Genomic DNA, 27,074 nt, shown 5'->3' with positions numbered 1-27,074 from the left:
TGGTTACTTTTCTGAAATGAGACATCCTTGATAATGTATGCGACCGTCAAATGTCCTCAGGAGGACGCAGCCATCGAAACAAGACAGCTACCGTTATGCTAATATTTTAGCATAAAATATTGTGATGACACTTACCCTGCACGGACAAATCAAAGGTGGCGAGTTCGTTCTTGATCATCTCTTCGCTGGATTTGACCTTGGCCTGTGTGCTGGCCTTCAAGAAGTCTGACTTGCCAAATTTGGGCTTGTCTCCTTGGAAGGCTCCAAACTCATCTGTCATTTCGTCCTGGTTGCTCTCGGCTTCTGTGATTCCATGAGGGGAGTCGGATTTCTCAGAAACCGTGCTGGCAAAGTCACCAAAGTCGTCGTCGTCATCTTGACCGGCCTGTTCAATGGAGCCAAAGTCAGCAAAGGCTTCGAACCGGTTTTCAGCGGTGGAGCCACCATCTTCGATTGGGAAGGTGGTCACCTTGGCAACTGTGGTGTGGGTGATGTTCTCAGAGCTCCCGAAAGATGTCTCTTTCCTATGGACAACAGCTGAAGATGGCAGTCCACCTTGAGACTCTCCCTGGAGCTTCTTTCCCTGACCAGATGGGAAATCGTCCTTGTCGGACCAGTCGTAACTGCCCAGACTGCTGACGGCGGATGTGCCAAAGGGGTCAAATTTCAAATCATCAGATTCTGTAAATGACAACATTGAACATCCATGAACTTTTAGGTTTCAGTGCCTTAAAGGTTTGGAATGACATGAGGCTGAGTAATTGATTTTTGGGTGAACTATCCTTTTAAGACTTCAGTTCATCTTCGGAACACGAATGAAGATCTGTTTGATGAAATCTGAGAGAGGGCAGCTACACAACTACCATTTTGAGACTAAAGCTCTGACACTAAAACTCTTTCCACAGTGATGACATATTTGATGCGTCTCTCTATTGTAAATTATCATGTGATTCTCAAGGGTTTTTCAGTGTTTGAAACTCTTTCCACAGTGATGACACATGTAATGCTTTTATGCAATGTGAATTTTTTCATGATCATTAAGATGATTCCTGTCTGTGAAACTCCTTTCACACTGATGACATACAAAACAGTTCACTCCTGGATGAAGATGAGTGTGTAACCTCATAGATGATTAAGACTAACAACAATTAACTAACGATTAAAAAGTTTTTTTTTTGCAACTAATCCATATGAATTGAGTGGTTTAGTGCAACTTTTCTGAAAAGACTTGATCACTTTATATGATGAACAGATTGAATTTAGACTTTATTCATGTATAAACATCCATCAACGCACATCAGTTGTGGTAAACGGAAGATCAAGCATGTTCCCTTGACGTGCGAGAACCAATGAGGTTCATTCTCGTGTTATGCAGCACATTTGAGCTTTAGCAAGAACCACTGAAGTTCATTCTCGTGTTATGCAGCACATTTGAGCTTTAGCAAGAACCACTGAAGTTCATTCTCGTGTTATGCAGCACATTTGAGCTTTAGCAAGAACCACTGAAGTTCATTCTCGTGTTATGCAGCACATTTGAGCTTTAGCAAGAACCAATGAAGTTCATTCTCGTGTTATGCAGCACATTTGAGCTTCTGCAAGAGGTTTGTTCTCGTGCGTCAAGCAAGTACAGCTGAGCTTCTGTTTATGTTCGCTGATCAATGTTAATATGTGAATCAAAGCCTAAACTCAATCTGTTCATAATATAAAGCGAGCGTGTCTCTTCAGAAAATTTGGACTAAACCGCTCAATTCATATGGATTGGTTTTACCATCTCTAAAGGAACTTTCTGAAGCATCAAAGTGGGAGTTGCACGGACTTTCAATGGAGGGACAGAAATCTCTCCGATTTCATCAAAAAGATCTTCATTTGTGTTCCGAAGATAAACGAAAGTCTTACGGGTTTGGAACAATATGAGTATGAGGGCGAGTAATTAATGACAGATTTTTCATTTTTAGGTTAATTAACCCTTTAACAAATGTTTGTACATTTATAGTTATAGTACAGTTTAGCAGTTAATTACTTTCTTGTTGTAGTATAATTGTAGAACAGGATGTTCTGGGTTCAATAAAAGTTAAATTCTAGTGACAGAATCTGCATTTAATTAAAGCATTTGGGTGGGACTACCATTCTACGCTGATAAACTTCTGGTTCGGACTTTATTTAATCTACACCAGTGGTTCTCAACCAGGAGGCTGGAGCCAGTCGGGGGTCTTAAGATGACTGAAAAGTATTTTAAATTAATAAGTTATACATTTATATATACAAAAAAACTCCAAACTAAATTTAAATGCTAAAAAACTAGATATAAACATTCCTATTAGAATATAATAAAAACAAATAATAAAAATATTTAGTTTCTTTCTAAATAACTGTTGCCTTCAATAGAACACAATTATCGAATCATGGATGATTAAATATGTCAACACTCCTAGTTTCGGTCAGTTTGAAAACAAACAGCTTTTAAGAAATACCAAAAAATATAGCCAATATCGGGGGGCCTTTTGAGTCTAAAAGGTTGAGAACCACTGATCTAAATTCCCTTTTTGATATCCACATATGTGAAACTTACCATGTTTACCAGCTTTCCATGGTCAGCAGCTGAAAGACTGGACTAGAATAAGTGGCTTTATAACACTCACATTAATGCATGTGTAAGTTTTGGAGGTATATTTCAGAAAAAATGCATTCAACATTTTTTTCAGTGCAACCTTTTGCCCTGCAAACTTCCACTAAAATAAACGTTGTCTGACGAAGGACTTTCGCCTGGACCTGATGACAATGCAGTGCTGAAGTGCCAACTAGCCTCTCCCTATGGAGGATCCCTATACCACTCTACAGATAAAGCATTGTGGAATTTTTCGGTTCGCGTACCTACCCAAAGTGATAAGATAAAATAAAATTCTGCATCAAAATTTATAGACAAGACAAGTAGTTTGTTTAGGCATGGTTTGTAAGGAATTACAAACCTGCGCACATATATTCAAACGCACATAACTATAGAATCAATTCTGAATGCGCATGTGAACGCCATCAGCGTCTATCACAGGTTCACGTGTAAAGTCTGTTTAGAGAGAACGGTGTCGTCTTAGCGGCCCCTAATTTAATAACAAATGATCATTTAGACGGAAGTGAATCAATCAAAACTAACTTTAGCTGGAAAAAACATTTTTCAAGAGCCACTATAAAACCAAACCAATCTCTGTTACCTTAAATTATATGTTTATCTCTGTAAAGCTTCTTTGAAACAATCTACATTGTTAAAAGCGCTATATAAATGAGGATGACTTGACTTGAAATGGCATTATAGTGCACAAGATTTTTTTACAACGAATGAGTTGTAATTATTTATTGTAGTGATATACAGCAAGACAGTGTTGCTTTCAATACAGATTCAACTTGTGTTGAACCCTCAACTTTCTTTATAAAAGAAGAAAGCTTTAATTAATCTAAATTTGTTTTAAGTTAAAATTGCATTTTTTTTATTTATTACAAAAATCAAGATTTGTAATTATTATTAAAGATACAGTGTACATATTAAGTCTGAGGGGTCTTTCAGATTGGGCACGTTTGCTGCGGCCCGAGTGCAATTGTTCCCACAGCGTTGGTCTGTTTTCACATTTAACTTGATTCAATCAAACCCTGATCCAGGTTAAATCATCACCACTGTCAACCCCCATGTGCGTTTTGTTGAACTAATGACATCATCATCATCGTCTAAAACGCATGCGCAGGATACTTTACTTCCTGAGATAGTGCGCACCAGAGTCCGAATTGAGCCACATTTCCAGTCCAAACTCAGACAACCTGCTACAGTTAGTCTCGGGTTCGGTACCCTGGTGCTCTCCGGGGTCCGCATGACAGCTTTCACAATACCAATTTTTGATACCCCGTTTCGAACTAAACTTCCATTTTATTTGTTTATTCCGTTATGCATTAGGTCAAAACTATCAAAACACAAAAACAGCCCAAACTTGTGTATTTGTTGACTTAATGTAAATTCACAAATGGCTTAAAAACCAGACAAATGAAAGTGTCATTTTGTCTAGTGGTTACGGATTCAGGATGGTCTCAAGGGCTCCCTAGTCATGATGAATCATTCCTGATATCGTCATATGATGAAGCCCTGGTTCATTAACTAGAGACTTCTGGCACACAAAGCCACTCTAATGATTCCTGAGTCCTTATCTACATCCAGAAGTCATTCTGAGCCGGGGAAGAAACACTCAACTTCTTATTCACTAGATTGGGGTGAGTGACATCTGCATATAAGGGTTGATGAATGCTTTTCAGATTTGTTACTAAAAGTAAAAACTTCATTTTGAAGGTCAATATAACCATGTCAGTCATTCTGCACCTTTCATTTTTATAAAATGAATCAGTTTTGACTTTTTTTTTTTTAAACGCAACTAGACTGACTCACCAAGAGATATTTTTGCCAATTTTCTGGCTTTCAGTGTAGTGATGATGTGCAATCATTCACAATACCATACAATCATCCACACACTGACAGACTGATAAAAGAACTGCAATGATGCATTGTGCTGTGCACTTTGAAGCTACTGCATGCACTTATTTCAAATGCAGATAAATAAGCAGGAACTGGCTTCATTTTGAGGGCATAATGTAGATTACAATTAACAAATTTGAAAAAACACCCAATTCTACTTAAAATACTGAAATGTATAATTGATTGGCAGCTCTAGAAAAAAAACAATCACATATGCATGACAATACCTAATTCCCTCACAGTTGAGCGGGACACAACTGTTCACACACTCAATCAATTTGTGAAATTGACAAGAAGCTGGTGCAGTGTGATAATTCTGATGACTAAATCTGCTTTGGGTGGCAAGATTGAAGGATGGAGAGAGAAATCAAGACGGCACGCATGTCTGCTGTACCATTGTTCATATTTATTACGACAACATTGGCAGAGAGAGAAAGAGAGAGAGGTCACAAAATTCCATGAAAGATCTTGTTACAATAGTCTTGCCAAACTAACAATTAAAAAGTGTTTTTTTTTTGCATTATAAGAATACAAGGGCATGCAAAGTCAGAAAAAGCAGAAGTGAGAAGGAAACAAAAACAAGACAGAAAATCCCAAATCCAGATGCAGAACCCAGCATTGAGAAGGCACATTCACAGATTAAGATTAGATTAGTTCTCATTGGTCAAAGACACACTGTAGTAGGACTATAAAAGGAAAAAGCAAATAGGAAATAAGGGAAGGTGATACAGAACATTTAAGCAAAGATCAAGGTGATGCTAATATTGGTTTTTTTTTATCAGCTTATTAAAACCCTTTGAGAACCTGAGAGCGTTAACGGAGAGACTCGTTCTTAAATTTTGTGATAAATTGGCAAGCCACCACCCAAACAACTCATCAAAACTTCAAACTAGGGCTGCACAATTAATCAAAAGAATAATTGAGAATCCGCTAAGGTCTGCCCTGATTAATTGTGAAAAGCGTCAATTACAGAGTTCAATTTGGGTCTACTCCTATTGAGTATCGTAGTTTGTAACCAATCACAGTGTCCACATGAATGAAGGGGAATAAAAAGTGTTAAATTAGTCACTCACAATGTACACTGCAAGCACGTGACAAAGCTAAAATGCTCCCATTTAATAAGTCAAATATTATTAAATAAATAAAAATTATAAAATTATGTATTTATCTAATTTTATTAAGCATATACAGTAGTCAACATTTGAAGTGGATCCTTTCAAAGTTATACATGGATTTTGAACAATACCTGTTCTTCAGATGTTGACTACTGTAGTTCTTTTATTTAGATGTGTAGCCTACATACAAAAATATGACATGCAGTTGCCCCAAACAAAATTATTATATTTAATTAAATTCTATCCATTAGAATTATTAATCGCAATTGCAATATTTTGTCATAATCGTGTAGCCTACTTAAATCCGGAGCCAATTCTTCTAAATGGACGTGGGTTAGCATCACTCTATTAGGTGCTCAAAGGGTTACAAGAAACCAGATAAATCTAGCCTATCAGATCATTTATTGGTTTGAGTGACAGGTAAAGAACGACAAAAAGAGACAGTACCCTTTTTCTCTCGCCATCCTGTACATCTCAGTAGGAGCTATTTTTGACCCACACAAGTCAAAAAGGTAACAATTTCATATCACGGCAAGCAGTATTCTCCTCATAAATACAAATAATATTCTTTCTGGCATAAATGCAACACAATCAGGAGTATTAATCAAGTCTACCTATATTCAAAATAAATAAAAGCTTATTTTCCTGTAATAAAAATACACTATTAAATTTGCATGTATATATTTCCATTCTTGATAAAAACATCCTATTTTGTTAGTATGCCAGAAAAACTGACTAATCCTACTAATTGTTTACTGCATGTTTATACTTGTCAATTTCACAAATTGAAGGCTGGCACACACTGGAGCATAGAAAAGCAAAGTTAGAAAGAGTTCCACCTTCACTGTGGTCTACGAGAGCAGACGCAGACTCTCACGTAGCGCAACAAACCTGAAGTAAAGTCACCTTCTCATGGAAAGACCACGAGAAGCGCTCTGGCCTGGAAAAGAGAAGGTGGTCTATGATGGTTAGCTACACATCCAAGGGTGTAGGGCAAGTGTTAGGAAACCCAACACTCTCAACCTGCTACAATATTTATGCTCGGGCTCTAGAGGTGTCCAGTAACTCAGCTAGAAGCATTTGTATAAGATGTAACTAAAATCAACATTGTTTGACAAGGTTTAGGTAATGATGACAGAATTCGTTAAGATAAGGCAAAAGTGATTCCTACAGACCTCAGTCGGAGCGGAAGGAAAGTTTAACAGGACGTAAACGAAAATGAGACTGTGTGAGATGGAATTACAGTTCATTCAGTATGTTATATTCTTCACATATATCTGGTTGCTTATAGTATGCACCAAATAGTGATGCACCAATACTAAAATTCTGGTCGATACTAGCATTTGATTTTTATGTTCATAGCCATAAAGGATAAATGGCTGATATCAAAATTATATATTATTTTGCCTAAATAAACAGTAAACACTCCAATCAGTTGTTTAAAAGACTAGAAGTGAATTTATGCATCACAAAATTAGTTAAATTAGTGTTTTTAAATAAAGTGCACTGAAAGAATTTGCTAATAAATTTCACAATTAATTACAAAGAAATGGCAAGTAAAACGTTTAATTAAAGGTGACATTTTTACGGCTAAAATAGTATTTTCTTGTAAAATGTTCTCCAATAATCTTCGTTTTAGCATTACATGTTGGCAACGGTAATCTACATGTAAAACAGGAAAAACGAGAATTGAATATCCAATATCGACTGAAACCGATAAATTGAAAAATATGTAATATCGATATAGTACCGATCGATCATCTCTAGAAATACACGTAGTATCTCTAAAATTAAACGTGACCTAAGACCTTTAGAGAATACAACATATTGAACAAACTACTTCCATCCCTCATGGCCTTGTTTTGCTCAAGTCTAAATACGGCTACTAAATATATCTACTCTGCTAATGTCTATTGCTGCATTCATGTCATGTTGCAATTAGCGTAATTATGAGATGAAAACCTCACCTTCAAAAATTGAATCTGCAGTCATTTTAGTTGCTTTTATGTGAAGGAACAAGAGTCAAATCAGAGAAGTCAGAGCTTTCATTACATTTCAAATTTCCAACTTAAATAAGTTTGACATAAAAGTAAATGGTTTCTACTAGTCAAAAACTGGTAATTACTAGCAAGAAACGTGTAATTATATAATTCTGACAAGATGTAGCAGCAGTCTATTATTTTCAGGTCTGGTTGTTGGCTCTGGTGAGACCACACAAGTGTATTGGAACTCTTCCTACTGTGCTTCCTCAACTCCAAGCAGTCTGTGCACCCGAGGGCTGATATGACGGCTGACGCTGACTGAATGAAATACTGTGACTGTGTTCTCACCCTGATACATGATGACGATGAATGATCAAGGGAACACAAGCACACATTTGAGGGATGCATTTCATGCAGACCAGACAACATGAGAAGCAGAAAATGAGTAAATAAGTGCTGACTGACCAGTCACTGAGGCCTCTAAGGGAAAATCTCACTACCATGGCGCCCCAATGTGCGCTCCCATTTCTCAGCATGGACTAGAATCAGAAGCCTGAGGTATGCAGCTCAAGTACAGGGCAGCCAGTTCATGCTTGTGTGACATGACTCGTATTAAATAAGTAGTGCTTTGTCATTTTTGCTTATGTATGCACTGAGGCATGGCATCAAGGTTTCTCCATGCACATGCAAACACGGATAACCATCACATGAACGGATACATGCAAAACTAGTGTGTCCAGAATGATATTAACTATAACACCTGTTCTTTATAACCAAGAGAGGTTGTGATATGGTTTGATTTGCTAGGAAGGTGGAATTGTGGATCAGATTAAACGGAGAAATGTTAAGCTCATTTATCATGCTAAGACCTAGTTGCCCGCAATGGAAAAAACGGCTTCAGCATCATTAGCATATTAATCTGGCAGTTTATATATTCCATTTGAAATTCTGATGAGCACAAAATGGCTCGGAGTCAAAAATCTGAACGAATGTAAAGCCAGACGTCTTGTGTTTGCAGAGTTTAAATGAATATTGCCATCTTGTGCAATAATCTTTTGTCTTTCTCATAATCATCTAATCAAAGATTGGAATGTGAACATTATAAACTCAAATGTGAACATTATACAGTTTGGCTTTGCGCCAAAAGCCCTTTTTTGTTATATCCCACTCCAATCAGTTTAATTGTTGCCTGAAAAGCATGAAATCCGATATCTACTAATCTAATCCAAACTACATGATATGAAATCTGATATGAAATCATGCTGCTTTGGTTTGTGATTTGGATACAATGACAATCATATCAAGGGAAACTGGGTAACTAATGAGAGATGGCGACAATGACAACATGAACAGACGGACGACAGGAGAGAAAACCAAGTCACGAGCTATTCGATTAATTACTGTATATAAATGTGCTTTCGTAACTGCCTGATAACCTGATAACACTAGGAGTTAATAAAACCAGTTATTGTGCTGTTAGCATTAATACTAATCTTATGAGATTCAAATTCACAAGCACAAGGTTTGACTGGTAAAAATCAATAATACAAGGGCTAAATTAATTAAATAAAATAAATAAATACATAAATATAAACAACAATAAATACCTAAGGTTTACAATTGTGCATAATTAAACTGGAAAAGTATTTAACTTCAATGGGAATGACGGCAAATTTTTGATATGCAACTATAACTATACACATACAGTGTTCCAACTGGGTGTCTGATAGGGCGGTTGTTCAGCCTTTGAGAGGCCTGAGCATGTATGAAATAGAGAAAGTGGCGAAAGACAGAGTGGGCCAGACTTCACCAGAGCAAGCGTACTAATTCCTCACCTGCAGCTGGGGGTTGATGCGACGACAAACCAGGGAGATCTAGGGAACTATCAGACATCACATGCTTCAGGTCTCCACCCATGTCTGATAACTTCATGTCAAGCTGTACTGAGAGTGTATCATCTGAGTCCTCCTTCCCCACGCTGCTGCCCCCGATGGACGGGAGGTCCAGGGACTTCACAGAGGCAGAGTCCTCTTTGGCCTGCTTGAAGGCGGCCACTTTGTCCACCAGGCTCTTGTCAGACGCGCCCAGTGCCGTACAGAATTTGGAGGACTGGAAGTCCGCAAAGTCGTCATTGTCACTCTTGAGCGACGAGAAGGAGCCCCCACCACTTTCTTTGTTATCGTCGTAGGCCAGGCCACCTTCAAGTGAAAGCTGCTTGAAGACGTCATACTTATCGCCGCCAATTTGTTGCCGCTGCTGGGACGTCTCTGCCTGGCTCTCGCCGCCACAGTCTCCAGAGTCGGTCTCACTTTTCTGATCTCTTGAGCTCCCGAATGCCATGAAGTCAGCAAAGTCATCCTGAACCACTGTCCCAGCTCCTCTACCTGCTACAGAGGTGGCAGGAGCTACTTCAGAGGATGATGAGGAGCCAAAAAGGGCAAAATCACCAAAGTCATCACCCACTACACTGGGAGGTTTCGCGACTGTGGAGGGCAATACTAGGGATGGAGGTGCTGAAGGGAACAGATTGAGTTTGGAGTCGGCAGTGGAAGTGGGAGCAGGAGGAGCCATTGTCGTGAAGAGGTCCAGGTCTGCCATATTGAGAAGATTTCTAGGTTGAGCCAGAGAGGATGGCTGCGAATGAGACAGAGACTGAGAAGAAGTGAAAGGAGGAGGAAAAGTTGTCTGGAACTTGGCCTGGTCTGGTGGGTCTAGTGGAGAGACGGCGTCGGCCGTTTTAAAGTCTGTAAAGCCATCGTCGGCACTGACAGACTTGAAATCAGCAAATCCCTCCCCTGCGGAAAAACAAAAAGAAAACAATTGAAGAGCATGGCAAAATGCATTTCACACCAAAACAAAGGACAGAGATGTGCTAAGGCACAAAACCGAGTTTGCCTACAAGTCGCTCAAAGCCTCATTTCACAGGCCTAAAAGGAGAAAAACAGATTAGCAATGCTTAACAAGCTGCATTTGACTGCTGAAATGAAATGAAAAGGTGGCACAATGAAACGACTTTTACTGTGAAGACAGAAATCAACCTGATAGAATAGATCACATATACTGTAACAGCATTTTTCAGTCTCAGCACATTAACACCACCATTCAAACAAACACACTCAGGTGCAACCACAATCCATTCTCATTTCATTTGAAGTGAAGAGACAAGTGTCAACCGATTGGAGATATTTGGCCATTTTGAGATTGCCCACTTGGCAAATTAAGTTACTTACAAAATTTACCGACAGCCTAGGGCTGTATATATCGCGGCAGAAATCTATCGACAGAGATTCTGCCATACCATGTCCATTGCAGCATGTAAATATATCAGCACACTGCAGGACTGCTTAAAGTCATTAACACGTTTGCAGTCACTATATTGCATTTTATCAAATACTCTCAATATGGGCCAATGAAAAAAACTATTTTGATCGACCACTAGAAGTGAACAACACGCAGATGACAAACTTGTCCATTTCAGCTGTGAACTACAGAATGAATCAAAGGCAGAGAGAAAACAGAACAGAATGGGAGTTTTGGAAAAGAGATCACTGCAACCATTGACTTACTGGCTCTCTCAGAGCTGTCCCCACTGGATTCTGCTCTAGTGAGACAGGGACACGCACACATGCCTACATCAGTGTATGGAGCCCTTCATGAAACTAAACACTATAGGCTGGTGAAATTGTTTTTAAAAATAATTTTGTGAGTGCAGATCTGTGTTGTATACAATGCTGTCAAACATGCATCTGCTTACCAACTGGTTTTCTGTCTGAAGGCTTCTCAAGCTCTCTGAAAACACTGTATTTGTCCCCCAAATCTAGAACAAAAGAGAAACACAGTGAACAATGCCTGTGTGTAGAGGCAGTAAAGTGTGCTTTGTATATAGCAGGAGCTGGAAGGTGGTGATAAATAGCAGGAGAAATTTATGCAAAATACGTCTGTGAGCCACACAATAATTCAAAGTCTTATCTCAAATGCATTTAGACGAGAATCTGTCTTTAAAGTTAAACTGATATGACAGTCTTCTGAGAGATCTGCCGTCCTCAAAGGGCTAATGAGGTGTATAGAGCGGTGTGTGTGTTTGTGTGTGTGTTACCTGAGACAGGAGCTGTGGGCTCTGCAGGCTGCTCCACTGACAGCTGTTTGAACACTGCATATTTATCAGAGGAGGAGGAGGAGGAGGAAGATCCTGACACTGGAGTCAGCATGGCAGGAACACTGTATGAAGCAGACAAAACATACACAAGTCAATGCAAAAAGATCAAAGTGCTTTTACAAGCTACAACATTTTTAAAACGTTTAACAAGTCAAAACATTATATTCAGTTTGAGATTTTTTTGGTTCTTTGATGCCGTTACCTGTAGACTAAACACATGAAGTCTTAGGCCACAATCCTAACTTGCATACAGGGATTTAGTGTTCCAAATCAAAACAAATTGAAAATAGCATGTCAAAGTTGACAGTTCTCAACATCTTGAAAGTGAATTTAAAAGAATAGATTTAGCTCAATGTTAATGTTTACACATAAATGCAAACAGTTTGTAATATTAGTGTCTGTCTGATATCAAGACAATTCAGTGATAGTATGTCTCACCTGAAAAGCATGTATATTTCCGTTCAAAAGTTTTGGGGTCGGATTTTTAAAATATATTTTTTAAGGAACAGCACTTCTAGTCTTCTTCAGTCACATTATCCTTCAGAAATCATTTTAATATGCTGACTTGACGTTCAAGTTGTTGAAAACAGCTATGGCTTAATATTGTTTTTAAAATGCATTTTCTTTCAAATTTAGTGACAACAAGCTCTCAGCATTTTCCATTGTCATTTAATTATGTACTTTCAGCTCAAGTTCTCTTCTTAAAAAAAAAGTCTGTTATTGCATTTCCGTTTCCCCCTCGCGTCTTGGATCACTTCCCTCATAACAGAGCGATATTCCTGGCACAGGAGAACACTGATGCTCTCACCCTCACTTGCTGTATTATTCTCACCATTCTCATTTCCACTGATTTAATTAGAGAGCTATCTGACACATCCAAGCACCAAAATGTTCTTCTAAAACAAAGGATCTTTTGTGCTTAGTGAGGCTGATCAACCGGTGAAGGCCGCCGCACTCAGCGAATACACTTTCAACCTCTCACTCCCTGCTTTCCATAATTGCCTTTCGCCGTCTTTTCCCTGGGAGCATAAAATCATGCAGATGTGAACAGAAATTAAATGGGATGAGATTATCAGCTGTCCATTGAAATGGGTTCATTAAAAAAAAAGAAAGCAGGGGTTTAATTGTTGCGCCAGGCGGGTTATTACAAGCTATTACAAAGCAGAGAGTGATTCCATGCTCCAGATGAGCAACCAGAGTCTGGAGGAATCAACAAAGCATAAAAACAATATCATAAAAAACTAAAGAGAGATGACAGGACGCTGTTTTACGATGCATTTCTCTAAGCTGTTTGCATTACGCATAAAATATGCTTTCACGGGATGCAACAATATGCCACAACTCATAAGGAAGTAGCTTGATGAAAAGCAGCGATCGTACCAGCTCTGGGATGATGATTTCATGCTGGGGAACGCTCCCCCCGTCTCTCCTTGGAAATCTGTGAATGAGTCATCTCCAGCTCCAGCTTTGGGGGCTTCCTGGAAGTCCTGGAAATCATCGTCATCAGGCTTGGTAGCCTGAAGTAAGCCAACGAAACAATCAATCAGTTTTGCGATAACAGCACACAGTTATTATCTGTAATAAAGTGTCTAATGTAAACCTGAACTGGAGGGAAGTTAGTGATGAAAGTGGCTGGTGGTTGTGCAGCCGGGTTAGGGGTCATTCCCATGACAGGTGGCGCAGTGACAGGCATGGCCATGGACACGGGCGGCTGGGTCATGATAGGCTGCTGGTGCTGAGGCAGGACAGCATTAATGGCCATAGCCATGGCAGGGAGATTGGGCACAGGAGGGGAGGGGAACTGACCCAGGATGTCCAAACTCATGACTGTAAGACCACTCTAGAGAATACAACCATAATATATAACAAAAGAGTTCAGTTAGTAGTAAGTCATTCAAAGCAGCTTAAACAGGGTTCACGTTGTATTTGACCACAAGACAAATTTCAGGCACGTCAGGTCAATTGTTTGTTTGTTTATTATATTTGTAACGCAATGTTAGCATTCGAGGCAAAGTACACTTTGGGATTAAGAGTGACAAGGAGCCTTCTTTAGATCCTGATGAATTACTGGTAGTGTCAGGAATTTTATGTAGTGTAACTGCTTCTACAAGCTGTCAACAGAATGATAGGATCAAAGTTTAGGCTAGGATCTATATCAAACAGCCTGACATAAGATTGTTGATTTTAGTCCTTATCTAAACACACTTGAACAAGCTAATCAAGGTATTTCATAATTACTAAACAGCAGTATAGAAATTACGGACAAGTGGGATAAATTTGGGATTGGTAGTCAAGCCTGCAGGACACTGGCCCTCCAGGACTGGAGTTAAAAGTTCCTGCAATACACCATACCACCCCTATTAGCCAAATAACTATAAAAAGAAGTGTTAAAGCAGAATGATATCGTCAATGATAAGTAGTTGAATGCCGACTGATAAACGCTGATTACTGACTGTCATTAAGCTGAGGAATATACATAATGTTACACTATAAACATAAGACACTCAATTAAAGCTGATATTCTCCCTACACATAACAATGATTAAGTGAGCTATTAGATAAGAGCGCTTTAATAAGCCTCGTATGGGAATGGTGAATTTACAGCACGTCTTTCATCAGGGAGACAAAATCAAATAGCAGGGCTGTCAGACAAAAGACCTCCTTCTCCATCCAGATGTCTTTCTCCCTCTGCCAAGAGGCCGTATGATTTGTTTGCCTAAAATATTCATTAAAGTCAACTTCCATTTTCAATGCCATTGCTGGCATCCTCCAGAGCTTTAGAAGTGCCAACTAGCCTCTCCCTATGGAGGATCCCTATACCACTCTACAGATGAAGCGTTGTGGAATTTTTCGGTTCGCGTACCTACCCAAAGTGATAAGATAAAATAAAAATTCTGCATCAAAATTTATAGACAAGTAGTTTGTTTAGGCATGGTTTGTAAGGAATTACAAACCTGCGCACATATATTCAAACGCACATAACTATAGAATCAATTCTTAATGCGCATGTGAACGCCATCAGCGTCTATCACAGGTTCACGTTTAAAGTCTGTTTAGAGAGAACGGTGTCGTCTTAGCGGCCCCTAATTTAATAACAAATGATCATTTAGACGGAAGTGAATCAATCAAAACTAACTTTAGCTGGAAAAAACATTTTTCAAGAGCCACTATAAAACCAAACCAATCTGTGTTACCTTAAATTATATCTTTATCTCTGTAAAGCTGCTTTGAAACAATCTACATTGTTAAAAGCGCTATATAAATGAGGATGACTTGACTTTTCTTTTTTTATTGCCCTTTAAAACAGAGGCTCTGGGAGAGTGGCTCTTCTTTGAGCTTTTAAATTTGCATAACAAATGCATTAATACTGGAAGGGTCCCTTGAGTTGCTGAAAGAGCTACAGTATCTATTCACGGGACTGTAGCTGTCAAGGGTAGCAAGAGAAGATAAGGAGATCCCCAAACCTCTGGCCTCAAAATCCACTGTGTTGAGCAGGACGAGGCCAAAGGGACGTGAGAGAACGGCGCGAGGCCGGTGGCGTGAGTAATAATGAACGTAACCTGTGAGACGCACCGGCCTCGCATCTCTCACGGAGGAGTGGAAGCATAAAAGGAGGAGCGACGACGATGAAGATCGAGAGAGGAACAGGCCTGATTTTATGTTGTGTTTTGTTTCTGTTTTGTGCTTCCGTTCCTCCGTGAGAGATGCGAGACCAGTGCGTCTCACAGGTGACATTCATTATTACTCACGCCACCGGCCTCACGCCGTTCTCTCACGTCCCTCGGCCTCGTCCTGCTCGCCACATCCACCTAACAGAGTATGCACATATTCAATTTTTGGAAATTCTGGACTTTCTGAGACCAACGTTTTTACCTGGGCGACTCCAATCAAAGCCAGTACGGTGTACAGCTCTTCCTTGGTCAGCTTGCCAGGTGTGGTTCGGTTGGCCAAGGCCCAGATCTGTCCAAGTGCTTCTCGTGGCAGACCCGACGAGATCAGAATTGGGTAGAGTTTGGCTGTGTCAATGCCTGCTGGTGTCATGGTGAAGTCAAGGACCTTCTTGAACAACTCTGTGAAGAGCAACCATTTGCAATTAGATATAAAACTTATCTTGGAAAACCACAAAATGACACAAAAGCCAAAGATATCAAGAGCTTATACCTGGGATTAGCGAGTCATTATACAACCAGGCTGGCACCATGGGTTGCATGTCTTGTTGGGGGTAGACGCCTACGCCTGTTTGTGATGGACATGGAGACAGTGAGATGTTGTTTTTGGACTATTAAGCTAAGAGTGATTGATCAAGCATATATCCCACGTGATTTTTGCACAGTCAGACGTCCCCCACACCTGCTGTCGGCAAAGCCCAGAGTGGATATACTACTGATGCCATGAACAGATACACTAAAGACTCCCACTGTTTCTGCTGTCAGCTCAGTTGTCTTGAGCCGAGAGCTGGCGGGTTTGCAGGACAAACAGATTGACAAAACATACAAAGAATTTGCTTTGTATTAGCATTGACACTCATCTCATTATTTGCACTGCCAATGTGTACACTATGCTAAAACTGTCCTGTGGTGAAATAAATTAGGCAAACAGATAAAATGAGGCTACAGCCATTACGTCTCCAACCAAGCATCATCAGTAGTGAAACATCCAACAGGTCCCCCTTAACAAAACCAGTGGGCTCAGTTGACAGACCAAACCAGGAGTATCCAATCCTAATCCTGGAGGGCCACATTCCTACCAAGGGTAGCTCCATTCCTAACTAAACACACCTGAACAGGCTAATCAAAGTCTTGAGGATTTACCAGAAATGTCCGCAAGAGTGTTAATTAAACTCTGCAGAAAGATGGCCCTCCAGGAGCAGGATTGAACACCCCTGGATTAAATAGACATGTTACCCTGAAAAATCTAGAATCATTACGGTAAATTGGAAAATGAGGAAGAGTGAAGAGGGGAAAAAATCACATAGAAGTGAAAAAATATATATATATTATATATATATATATATATATATATATATATATATATATATATATATATAGCACCCCGCTAAGAGCCCAGCATACACAAGTTAAATCAAATCATGAATTTTTTTTTTTTAATTACGTGCACCATTAGTAAGATTTCCAGGACAGAAAGAAGTGCTGTGGGTAGAAGATTTTCAGAAGATTTCTTCATCCAATTGAGATTTTCATTAAGTCATCTTTATCTTATTCTACTTTCCCATTAGTCTTTGAACATTTTTCATGCTCAGGAGCACATTGTCTTCAAAGGTAAAGTATCTAGGCCAATGTATTTTCTCCTGTTTAATGCCTTGGCTTTGCATTACCATAGATATCCAAGTAACCAAATCCTTCATTTTACTTCAGCGATTCATTGAGAACTGTTAGGTATAATCACATTAAGATTTCAATAAAGACTTTTATAACAAGAACAAGATAAGAAATTAGCCCCTCTAAACCAAGCACATCTCATAATGATTAGCAAACAGAGGCAGGGCAGGAAGTCCCGAGCTGCAAGCGGTGTTAATTTTGAGAAGCTCGGAAAAGAGGTGGGACTGAAACCAGATGTTTTCTCACCGCTGACATTAGTGGGCTGGACGGGCGGGCTGTCTGCCGCAGGGGGCGACTGAGCTGCGGCGAGAGGCTCAGGAGGCATCCCTGTCATGAAGGCTGAATTGAAGTCATCTTGGGTTTGGGCCCAGTTTCGGGATCTGGTACTGCTGTGAAACTGGGCTGTGACCTGAGCTCTCGGACTCAGCTCAGACAGAGCCTGTCGTGGCTTAAAACTAACCTGGGCCTTCTTACCAGATGTCAAGTCGCATGATGAGAACATCTTCTCCTCCAGAGAAGGGCCTGAATCAGTTAGGAACAGAGGCCATATTGAACTGTAGTAACTTATATTTTAACCATGAGTACCAAACATGACTATGTGTATGTACAAGAAGTTGCAGACAGTTCCATCCATTCCATAGTCACCGGATACAAGATATGTTCTATTAGAGATATGAGGCTGCCTAAGAGAGCATACAACAAGGAAGCTCACTGGGTTTTGGAACAGATAATGTCCAACTATGACTAAACCGCTTCACTTCACTTGATAAAACATCTAAGCGTGCCAGGTAACCAATGTCAATGGGAAAACAGCTTCATTATAACAATAAACGTACCTTTACATGAACTATTCTAATTACTGACCCCTTTCACAAAGCCCAGAGTGATATAAGAAATGTTTAGGTATGATATAATTGTCTGGCAAATGTTAAATGCCTTTAATATTGTGCTAACATCACAAAATATTAAGCCACAGTCTGTGATATGCTCTAGTCCAAATTAAATTATTTTCTGTGGTAACAGAAACTCTAATGACAGAATTTATGTCATGAATGATGTAACTTGTTTTTTGAACCAGTAATACTCAAACACACACTTCCATCCAGGCTTCACTTTGAGCCTTATCAGGGCGCTGTCACAATCGGCATTGTGTGCATGTGCTGGGGTTCTGATATTACTCCAGCTTAAATTATAAGAGCATATGGGACACCATCTGCAACCTGACAAAACTGAAGGGAGGTGACGGTTGAGTCAGAATCACTGTGCAAATCTCACAGATGGTGACCATCATATCTGAATCAGAAACGCCGACAGACTTTTGACTCTACGTCAAGAACACAGCAAGCTAGCGTTTATGGGCAAAAAGGTCCTAAAGAACTGGAGAAGGGTATCTGTTAACATTCACATTCATCTCAAGAAGAGTTGCTTGGCTGGCGCATACAAACCCAACTTACAGTACACAACTTTTTTTCTGAGCCCATTACATGAGCTGTAAACATGAATGATCGCTCGATATTAGAACTGGTTTGAGAACGGAATCAACTAGCTCACTGAAAAACACCAGGTCAAAAGAACTCAAACTCAATTCATTCATACATTTTAAAATAGAAAATTATTTTAAATTGTAATAATTTCACAATATGACATGACACTATTTTTGATGCAGTGCCGTCTTGGTGAGAATAAGAGAATAAAAATCTACCGACCCAAAACTTCGAATGGGCTACAACGGAGAAACAAACACTAAGGGGCCATTCACACAAAACGAGTCTTTGCATCTAAAAACGCGAGATGCAGCTCTCGGGAATGGTTTTTAAAAAAAGATGCAGTACAGAACGCAAGGGAGACGCACTTCGAGACGTGATGCAATAACAAAAATAGCTAAACAGCAGTATAGATAGATACTATTTTTGACATGGGGAAAAAAAGAAAATAAATTGAACCAGCTATGGCATTTGGCCCAAATAAAAACGTGTCAGAGAACGCCAGGACCGAGATACATTTTGGTTCACCCCATCCTCCAATGCAGATATAAATACAGGAAATACATCAAGAGCTAAAGCTAGTTGCAGTCAAATAAAACAGTTGTCGTAGTACACAAAATGTTGCAACGCTTGCCTCGCCTCCGGGGTCTTCTGATTGGTCCACTGTTTTGGAACTGACATTGATGAGTGGCGCTGCGTGCAAAAGTTGAATTATTTTATCTTGACACGGCGTCTTAAAAAAAGAGGTGCTCATGTGCGAGATGCTGCAATAGACGCGATATGTGAGCACAATGGCATACATGTCTATTTAGCGTTTACATAGAAAAACTATGGAAAAGTAGCGCATTGGAAAAAAGCATTCTGTGTTAACAGCCCTTAAGTTGTGTAGTTATGGCATCTGATCTGACCCCTGGGTGCGTGTTCTAACAAGTGATGGTATGATAGAAAAAGAGCAATTGTGAGAGGGGCGTTACCTTGGAATGCAGTTTGGGAGCTGGAGATGACAGAAGAGTGTTGGATGACAGGCGAGACAGAGAGAGATGAAGGGACAGTGTGAGGAAGAGGAGAGGAAGGTGGATGCTGGCCAGGCCCCAACTCTAATGGCTGGCTAACTTGAGCGGCTCTGAGTGAAGGGGAGGATGGAGGGAGGGATGAAGAGGGGAAAGAGGAGGCATCAACAGGGCCTTGCACAAAGTCACTAAACTCATCGTCGTCATCAGGGAAAGCAGGAGGAAGCGAGTGAGAGGTGACAGAGGTATGAGATGGCGATGAGTCTGTAAAAACCAAACAAGAGAGTGAGACAGACACAACACACATCATGAGTTATGACCACACAAAAAAACAAAAACAGTTTTACAAAGAACAACAGGAAGGTACTGAATTTCATTAGGTGTGGTGCTGGTGTTAACAAAAACAAACTCAACCTTTCAATGGAAATAAAAATGAAAAATGTATAAACAACTACTGACAGGGTCCAAAATTAAAATCAAAATTGATCCTATTTATTTACTTGACACTCATTTCTGGTCTTACTGTGAATGATTCACCGGTGTATGTTATTCCAAAGAAAATGCTCGTCTTTCCTTTTCTGCTAACATCACTTAGGCCATCCATGCCGATGGATAATGTTATACAAAAGCCAAATAGATATTTAAGCATTCTTTTAGCAAAGTCTCATTATGACTGCATTCTGTTATGGAACATAGACTTCTCACCATCTAATTAATTACTGCCCACATTTCTTGATTTATTATCCTGACCTGTTTTGCTCAAAAATATGTCACATTAACAATATAAAACAGGATGTGAACGTTCATACCAAATCAGAGTAAAAGTTGGCTTATATCAACAAACTGAAAAAATACATGGTTTAGGTCCAATTTTAAGAACGACAATCTGACCTGACTGATGACATGTTTGCAATTCAAATCCAAGAACATTCTAAAAATAAAAATAAAAATAAACATTTAAAAGTTTGGGATCAGTAATATTTTTTTAAAGAAATTAATACATTTATTCAGCAAGGATGCATTAAATAGTTTGAAAGAGACAGTAAAGACATTGTCATCTCAGAAATAAATTACATTTTTATACATAAAAGTTACTTTAAATTGTAATAACATTTCACAATATTACTGAATTTTTATCAAATAAATGCAGCCTGAGAATAAGAGACTTTTAAAAACCATTTTAAAAAATCTTACAGACCCCAAACTTCACATTAAATCATTCAAACAGAATGTTTTAGCCGGTGATAAATATTTTTGACCAGTTTATTTTTTCCAATTCACCTGGAAATTGCAGGGGTGGCAAAAAGTTAATTTTGGACCCTGATTACAAGGTGTGATGGATAAAACTGCAAGAGTGTGAAGGTGGAGGATGTGTTATAAGGAGGATGAGGAAACAGCATGCCTAAGCTCAGTGTTAAAATCTGGAGAGCCTCCTGGCGGCTGCTGGGAAGAAAATAGTTGTTTGGCTCAATGAAAAAGGTGTGGTGTCTGTGTTTGTGTTGAGAGAGCAGAAATGCTTTTAAAGGATGAAAATTCTGTTATCATTTACCCACCCTCATGACAGTCCAAACCTGTATGTATATATTTATATATATATAAATAAATAATACCACAAAAAAACAGCATCCAGAACAATTCTTCAAAATCATCCCTTTGTGTTCCACTGGGGGGCAAGAAGCCATGGGATTTGAAAGAAACGGGGGTCCGTAAATGATGACAGGATTTTTATTTTGGGGTGCACTATCCCTTTAACAGTGTGTGTGTGTCCCTGATAATGTCCTTCAGCTGTTGACAGCCACTCTGGCCTTGTCAAAAGCTGAGCTGTGACCCTTGACGTCATGAGTAGGGACTTGAAAAGCAAATGGCCGGAAGGCAGTCAGGCAGCTGGAACGCGTCACTGGATGTACCTGGTTTCTTAGACTGTGAAGACGGTGTTGGATGCATCTTGGCATCCCTGCTGAACCCATCCAGATTTCCTTTGATGGCCTCTAAGGCATCATCACGACTTTTCTCCCCAGTCTGTACAAAAATAGAGGTTTGGAGGAGTTGATTTGCAAGAAAAAGTATATAGTAAGACAGAAACTTATATAGCAGCAATAATAACTCATTATTATGTTGTGGCGAGCAGGACGAGGCCGAGGGACGTGAGAGAACGGCGCGAGGCCGGTGGCGTGAGTGTTAATGAGGGACACCTGTGAGACGCACCGGTCTCGCATCTCTCACAGAGGATCAGAAGCATAAAGAAGGAGCAACGACGTTGATGATCGAGAGAGGATCAGGCCTGTGTTTTGTTTGTGTTTGGTTTTTATTTTGGGTAGCCAGCAGTCATCCGCGAGGGGCTGCTGGCAGTTCTTTGGTTTGTTTGTTTTATTTTAAATAAAGTATTTTTGATTGTTCGCCGGTTCCCGCCTCCTTCCCTGAACTTTGCTACATATTTTAATTAACTTCTCCTGCAGCAATATTGTCTATCAAATACCTAATTTTGATGGCAATTTATGTCTGGAATATAAAATGGACAATATTCATGATTACACTAAATCAGTGGTTCTCAAACTGGGGTACACAGACAGAAGGGGGTCCGAGAAAAAAATGCTGAGTTTTGCCATTCATTTAATTCCACACCAAAACTTAAAATAACATTAAAAATGAGCATGTACTTCTAGCAGGTAAAATGCCGTAAATACATGACATCCGATCAAATTACCTCATCTTTTGTGGTCAAAACTGACTGTACTCACATAAGCAGTGTGTTTATGATAGGTTGCGTGCAGATTATACTGCTGTTTTCGACAATGTATTGTAAATGTTGAGATTTTGCACTTACTAGCACAAAGAACAAAAATAGACAGACTGTGCATAGAGATAGCTTCAAGATTCAAACTCTCTTCGACATAAAAAACATACCCTGTGTGAGTTCCTGTGTTTAATGTTGATCACATTATACAAATATCCACACGATTGCAAATGTGACAATTTTATACAACATTTCAACAAACGAAAGGTATTAATATTAAGTGTTGCTCATTTTAAACACAGTATGAATCTGCAGCTTTGAACAAATTGTGAGAGCCAATGATTCATTCATAATTACAGCCACTTGCTTTATTACTAGAGCGATGACTCACTCATAAAGACAGTGACTTACTGCCACCTATTGGTGGTTTTAATTTCATATTTAAAAGCATCTCTTCGTTTTTACCATCATTGCATATTTCTCTATTGAATTTTTTATTTTTTATTTAAAGCATTATTTATTTTATAAAGGTATTTGTAAAGGTAAAAAATGCACTGGAAGAAAAGAAACTATTTAAGGGGGGCAAATATTGTCCCTCACTGAAAAAGGTGAGACTGCAGCGAGGGGTACACAGAAGGATGTTAAAAGCCTCAGAGGTTACGCCACTCTAAAAAGTTTGAGAACCACTGGGTTAAATAATACTAAACAGGCGATTATTTATTAGTCACAACAGGCCTAATATTTAGAAAGTAAATATGATAATTTGTTTATGTCATGTTGACTTGCTCACTTTGGGTTTGACGTTGCTCAGTAGACGTAGTTTCTGTTTCTGCTCCTCAAACTGTCTTCTCTTTCGATCCTCCTCCAGCATCCGCTGCTGCTGCTCCAGACGTTTTCTATGGACACACACTAATCAGAGACGAGTTCTGGCGTGCAAACAACTTTCCGGCAGCATGAGTATGTAAAGCCTTACTGATGCTCCTCCGCCATCTGCTTCTGGATGTCCACAGGGAACTGTGGCCCCGGGCCCCTCATGCCCATGAACTGAGGCTGACCCATGAACTGCATTACAGGAGTCTGCATGCCCATTGCCATCCCGCCCTAGAAACACAAGAGAAAGATATTTAGGACATCTAACGAATCTGAAGTCCACATTTTTTATTGTTAATGCATCTCTACATTTCAAAAGTCTGTCAGAAACAGAACAGACCTGTATTGGCATGGCACCAGGCATCTGTGATCCAAAATTCATTCCCATCATGCCTTGCATATTGGGCTGCATGACCTGGACCATGGGGAAGCCCTGCTGCTGTTGCTGCTGCATGGGCATCATTCCTGCCATTAAATAACAGTTTAAAAATGTCAATGTTTTTTATGACGAATGAAAAACCATTAAAAATATATATATATATTCAAATGTTATAAAAGATGTTGTATTGGAGAAACGTATCCAATACAAATGATCTAATGTGGAAAGATGCAAAATACAGGCAAAATGTCAGTAGCTTACCTTGCGGTGGTCCAATACCCCCTCCTACAGGGTACATAAAACTAGAACAGAAAAGACAGGCACATTCAATATTGTAGTCATTTACCAGGCTGCCCATTTCAAACCCCTGAAGCTCATTTCAGTGTCAAGCTAATGTCTTTACTCGATCGCCCTCCGCATTCAAGAGACGACAAAAAGGCAACCAATCAATCATTCAACTGAGAAAACATTTCTGAAAACAGCCGGAGTCCATTATTCTGGAAAGATCGTCATGTTATTGTCCCACAGAGGAAATCAAAATCATTCCAGTATTGGCCCTTCATTACATTGTTTTCACAGCTAAGAAACACATTACAATAAAACAGAAAAAGATTCATTTTCCAAATGGAATGAAAGCATGAAGTAACATTTTGCAAATATTGTTATGATCCTACAACAGCACATGTAAAAACAATCATGGCTCATCTTTAATAAAAAAGTGTGGTACTAGCTAAAGACTTTTCAACTGCCAAATTCTTCACGAACAGACATTTTGGCGACCAAACATATTCAGCTGGAAAAACTAAATTGCGGGTCTTAATTGTAAAAGTAACTCATCGAGAGTTCGCCTTGTTTAGTTTGCTTTTGCAATAGTCTGAAATGTGGGCTAACACTCCACTGAGGCTCTCTGGCACAAAGCAATCTGTCTGTGTGCGTTGTGTCTGTTTGCCTGCAGGCTCACAGCTTTACAGCGCTCACAGAGACTGCGATACAACAGAGGGAGGAGAAAAAAATAAAACACTGGATTAAGGCAGATTAACATTTAAAGAGAGATCTGCTGTGACATCAGGGTGGGGAGATCACATTTATCCACCATTTTTAACTGTTACTGCCAATATCCATCCATCCATCCATGAGCAAACACGGTTATACCCAGAAAACCTAAGATTGAGCTTTTCTGACAGGATTTTTGTCTTTGAGAAACATATTAATGGCTGTCTAACACTTTATGGAGAGCCATTTACCTAATAATAGTCCATAAGTCTACAATATTAGTCAACAAGTAAACAATACGTGTTTGGAACAACATGAGGGTGAGAATAATCAATGACAATATTTTAATTTTTTTGGGTGAACTATCCCTAATGCTCTATTTGGTTTGAAAATAACACACTTCCGACTCTAAACCTGACTGACAGTGGAAACAAAAGCAAACGTGAGATAAAAACATAGGCTATCTTACACAATATGGCATTTCAATCCAACTTTCCAACCAAACAATACTTTAAATGGGATATAAACTTAGGGACAGAAATGTCCCTAAATCCTTTTTACGGTTATCACAGATAATCAGCTCTTACCTTCCGAATCGATACAGGAATCTGAGAGCTGTCAAACGCCTCAAATTCCTTTGTGTTGGGTCTGTGAGTCTGGGTACTGGGCCGGAAGACTTATTTATTTAGTCACTGACTTTCACACAGAATAACAGATTGCATCTTTGACATTGCTGTCTTCAGTCTTTTTTCCTGAACTCTCAGACCTGATAAACATCTTTTAGGGTGTTGGCAGCAAAAATACAATTACACCTGTTCTAATAAGCTCCCTATGCCCTCCACTGCAGCTGTTTGAGAGCATCGGCCATATGGAAGATGCCCATCACAGCTTTAGCCAGCAGTCTGGATCTAACTCCATGGAGCTGCTGCTACTGCAAACTACTAAATCCTGTCATATAAATCAACCAAAAAGTACATCATAACATAACTCTTGCATTGTTTACTTCTTTAATATACAGCTTTAGTAGCTGACTCAGCTTTAAACAGCATTTCATTTGCATTACAAAGTCGTTGACATTACATTGGCCTGTTCCTCATACAGAAGTGGCAAAACACATGTCAAAGTCCTTCCCTGTAAATTCGGGGTGTATGCTGTTGAACTTTTATTATATTGTCAAATAAAGCAGCTCTGTGTAGAACCCTGTGGTTATTTAGTTTCACGGCAAGTATCAGTATCACCTGATGCTGCTCCGTTTTAAACTAGACATTCATTATTCAAGCAGTTCAGCAGACTAAAGCCCTTTAGGTAAATAAAACATGAAGTTGGCCTTTCCATCCATTCTGACAGTGCTCTACTTTATAAAAAACTTTGGTAAATTTAAAGTGCCTTACTGGCCTGATGTCAATATTTGGAGGCTCAATGATACCCACAAGGGCGATACTATGTTGATCCAGTCAACTATACGCAACATGAAAAGCAGCAACTATGAATATATATGGGAGCTGTCAAGTCACCAGATCCACATCACAGACCTGATGTCTCATCTCCAAACATACATCATGCTGGTCAGGGTGAATCTGGTCTGGTCCACCAATTCCCTTAACTTTGATAGCCTATATACCAAAACATCACAGCATCTGACATGTATATCAGCTACCAGCAAGAGCAAACAATGAATATCACCCTCTATCATTAATATTATTACATCATTAATATTTAAATCAAACTTCAGATGAATTTGCAGATGGGCGAACATTCAAATGTAAGTTTTGTATATCAACATTTTGTATACTCAAAATTATCTTTTTGGAATCTTGGATTAATTGAGTTGTTAAAAAAAATTCTGGACATCAATAAAGAAGTCATGTATTTGGTCAGAATAAGAACTTCAAATAGAATATTTGGGCATATTAAAATGCTCTGAGTGGTTGCTCCATTGCTTTGGATTGAACAAAACCAAACATACACCACACAAACACAAGAGTGTAGTCTGATTCATAAAAAAATTACACTTATGAGCCAGTTCTTTTAATAACTGAAAATACTCTCAGAATTTGTAGTTGCCAGACTGAAAGTCTTACAAATGCTTAAATTACTAAACTCACTGAATCAACATTTGACTCACTTACTGAACAGCAGTTTAGCATTTAGGAGTGGTTACACTTACTGTTGTTCACAAATTTTCACAGGCGAAATAGTTATTTGAATGGGAATCCACACAATCTGAAAAATTTCCACAAGCACTTTGTAAAGAAAAACTATGCACCTATACACTCAATACCTACTAGCCTACACCTGCGCATGATGTCACCGTTTTCACAAACTCACGTTTCTGTAGTTTACAGTGACAATAACAATATTGTTTTCAAAAACTTGCACTTCCCTTTTTCAAAAGTTTTGCGTTTTCAAAAGTCAGGCCCTGAAAATGCTGTAAAAATGTAAATGAATGGAGAGAAAAAAAATCAGTTTTTAGTTGAAAACGGTGTTGTGGCACCTGGTTATGTC

General features: G+C 39.2%; 1 protein-coding gene across 9 annotated transcripts in view; it reads right to left on the bottom strand.

Annotated features, from left to right (window-relative positions):
• The window catches only part of synrg (synergin, gamma), a 45,095-nt gene that overhangs the window by 17,022 nt on the left and 999 nt on the right, over nt 1-27,074 (bottom strand). For 3 of the 9 annotated variants that reach the window (XM_077208855.1, XM_077208856.1, XM_077208858.1), the window contains exons 2-16: nt 23,838-23,878; nt 23,538-23,662; nt 23,301-23,428; nt 23,118-23,223; nt 21,501-21,612; nt 19,558-19,857; nt 17,346-17,621; nt 15,922-15,996; nt 15,634-15,830; nt 13,361-13,600; nt 13,141-13,277; nt 11,701-11,822; nt 11,359-11,421; nt 9,440-10,399; nt 136-681 (exon numbers count right to left, since the gene is read on the bottom strand). In XM_077208855.1, the coding sequence (XP_077064970.1) occupies nt 136-681; nt 9,440-10,399; nt 11,359-11,421; nt 11,701-11,822; nt 13,141-13,277; nt 13,361-13,600; nt 15,634-15,830; nt 15,922-15,996; nt 17,346-17,621; nt 19,558-19,857; nt 21,501-21,612; nt 23,118-23,223; nt 23,301-23,428; nt 23,538-23,662; nt 23,838-23,878 (3,428 nt within the window). The remainder of the gene's footprint in view (nt 1-135; nt 682-9,439; nt 10,400-11,358; nt 11,422-11,700; nt 11,823-13,140; nt 13,278-13,360; nt 13,601-15,633; nt 15,831-15,921; nt 15,997-17,345; nt 17,622-19,557; nt 19,858-21,500; nt 21,613-23,117; nt 23,224-23,300; nt 23,429-23,537; nt 23,663-23,837; nt 23,879-27,074) is intronic. The other 6 variants (XM_077208859.1, XM_077208860.1, XM_077208861.1 and 3 more) reach the window with 2 other exon arrangements.

The sequence above is a fragment of the Siphateles boraxobius genome, unplaced genomic scaffold (assembly GCF_051911475.1).
Source record: "Siphateles boraxobius isolate OS27281-9 unplaced genomic scaffold, OSU_SipBor_1 6, whole genome shotgun sequence".
Taxonomy (NCBI): domain Eukaryota; kingdom Metazoa; phylum Chordata; class Actinopteri; order Cypriniformes; family Leuciscidae; genus Siphateles; species Siphateles boraxobius.
This window is presented reverse-complemented; position numbering and strand designations above follow the sequence as displayed.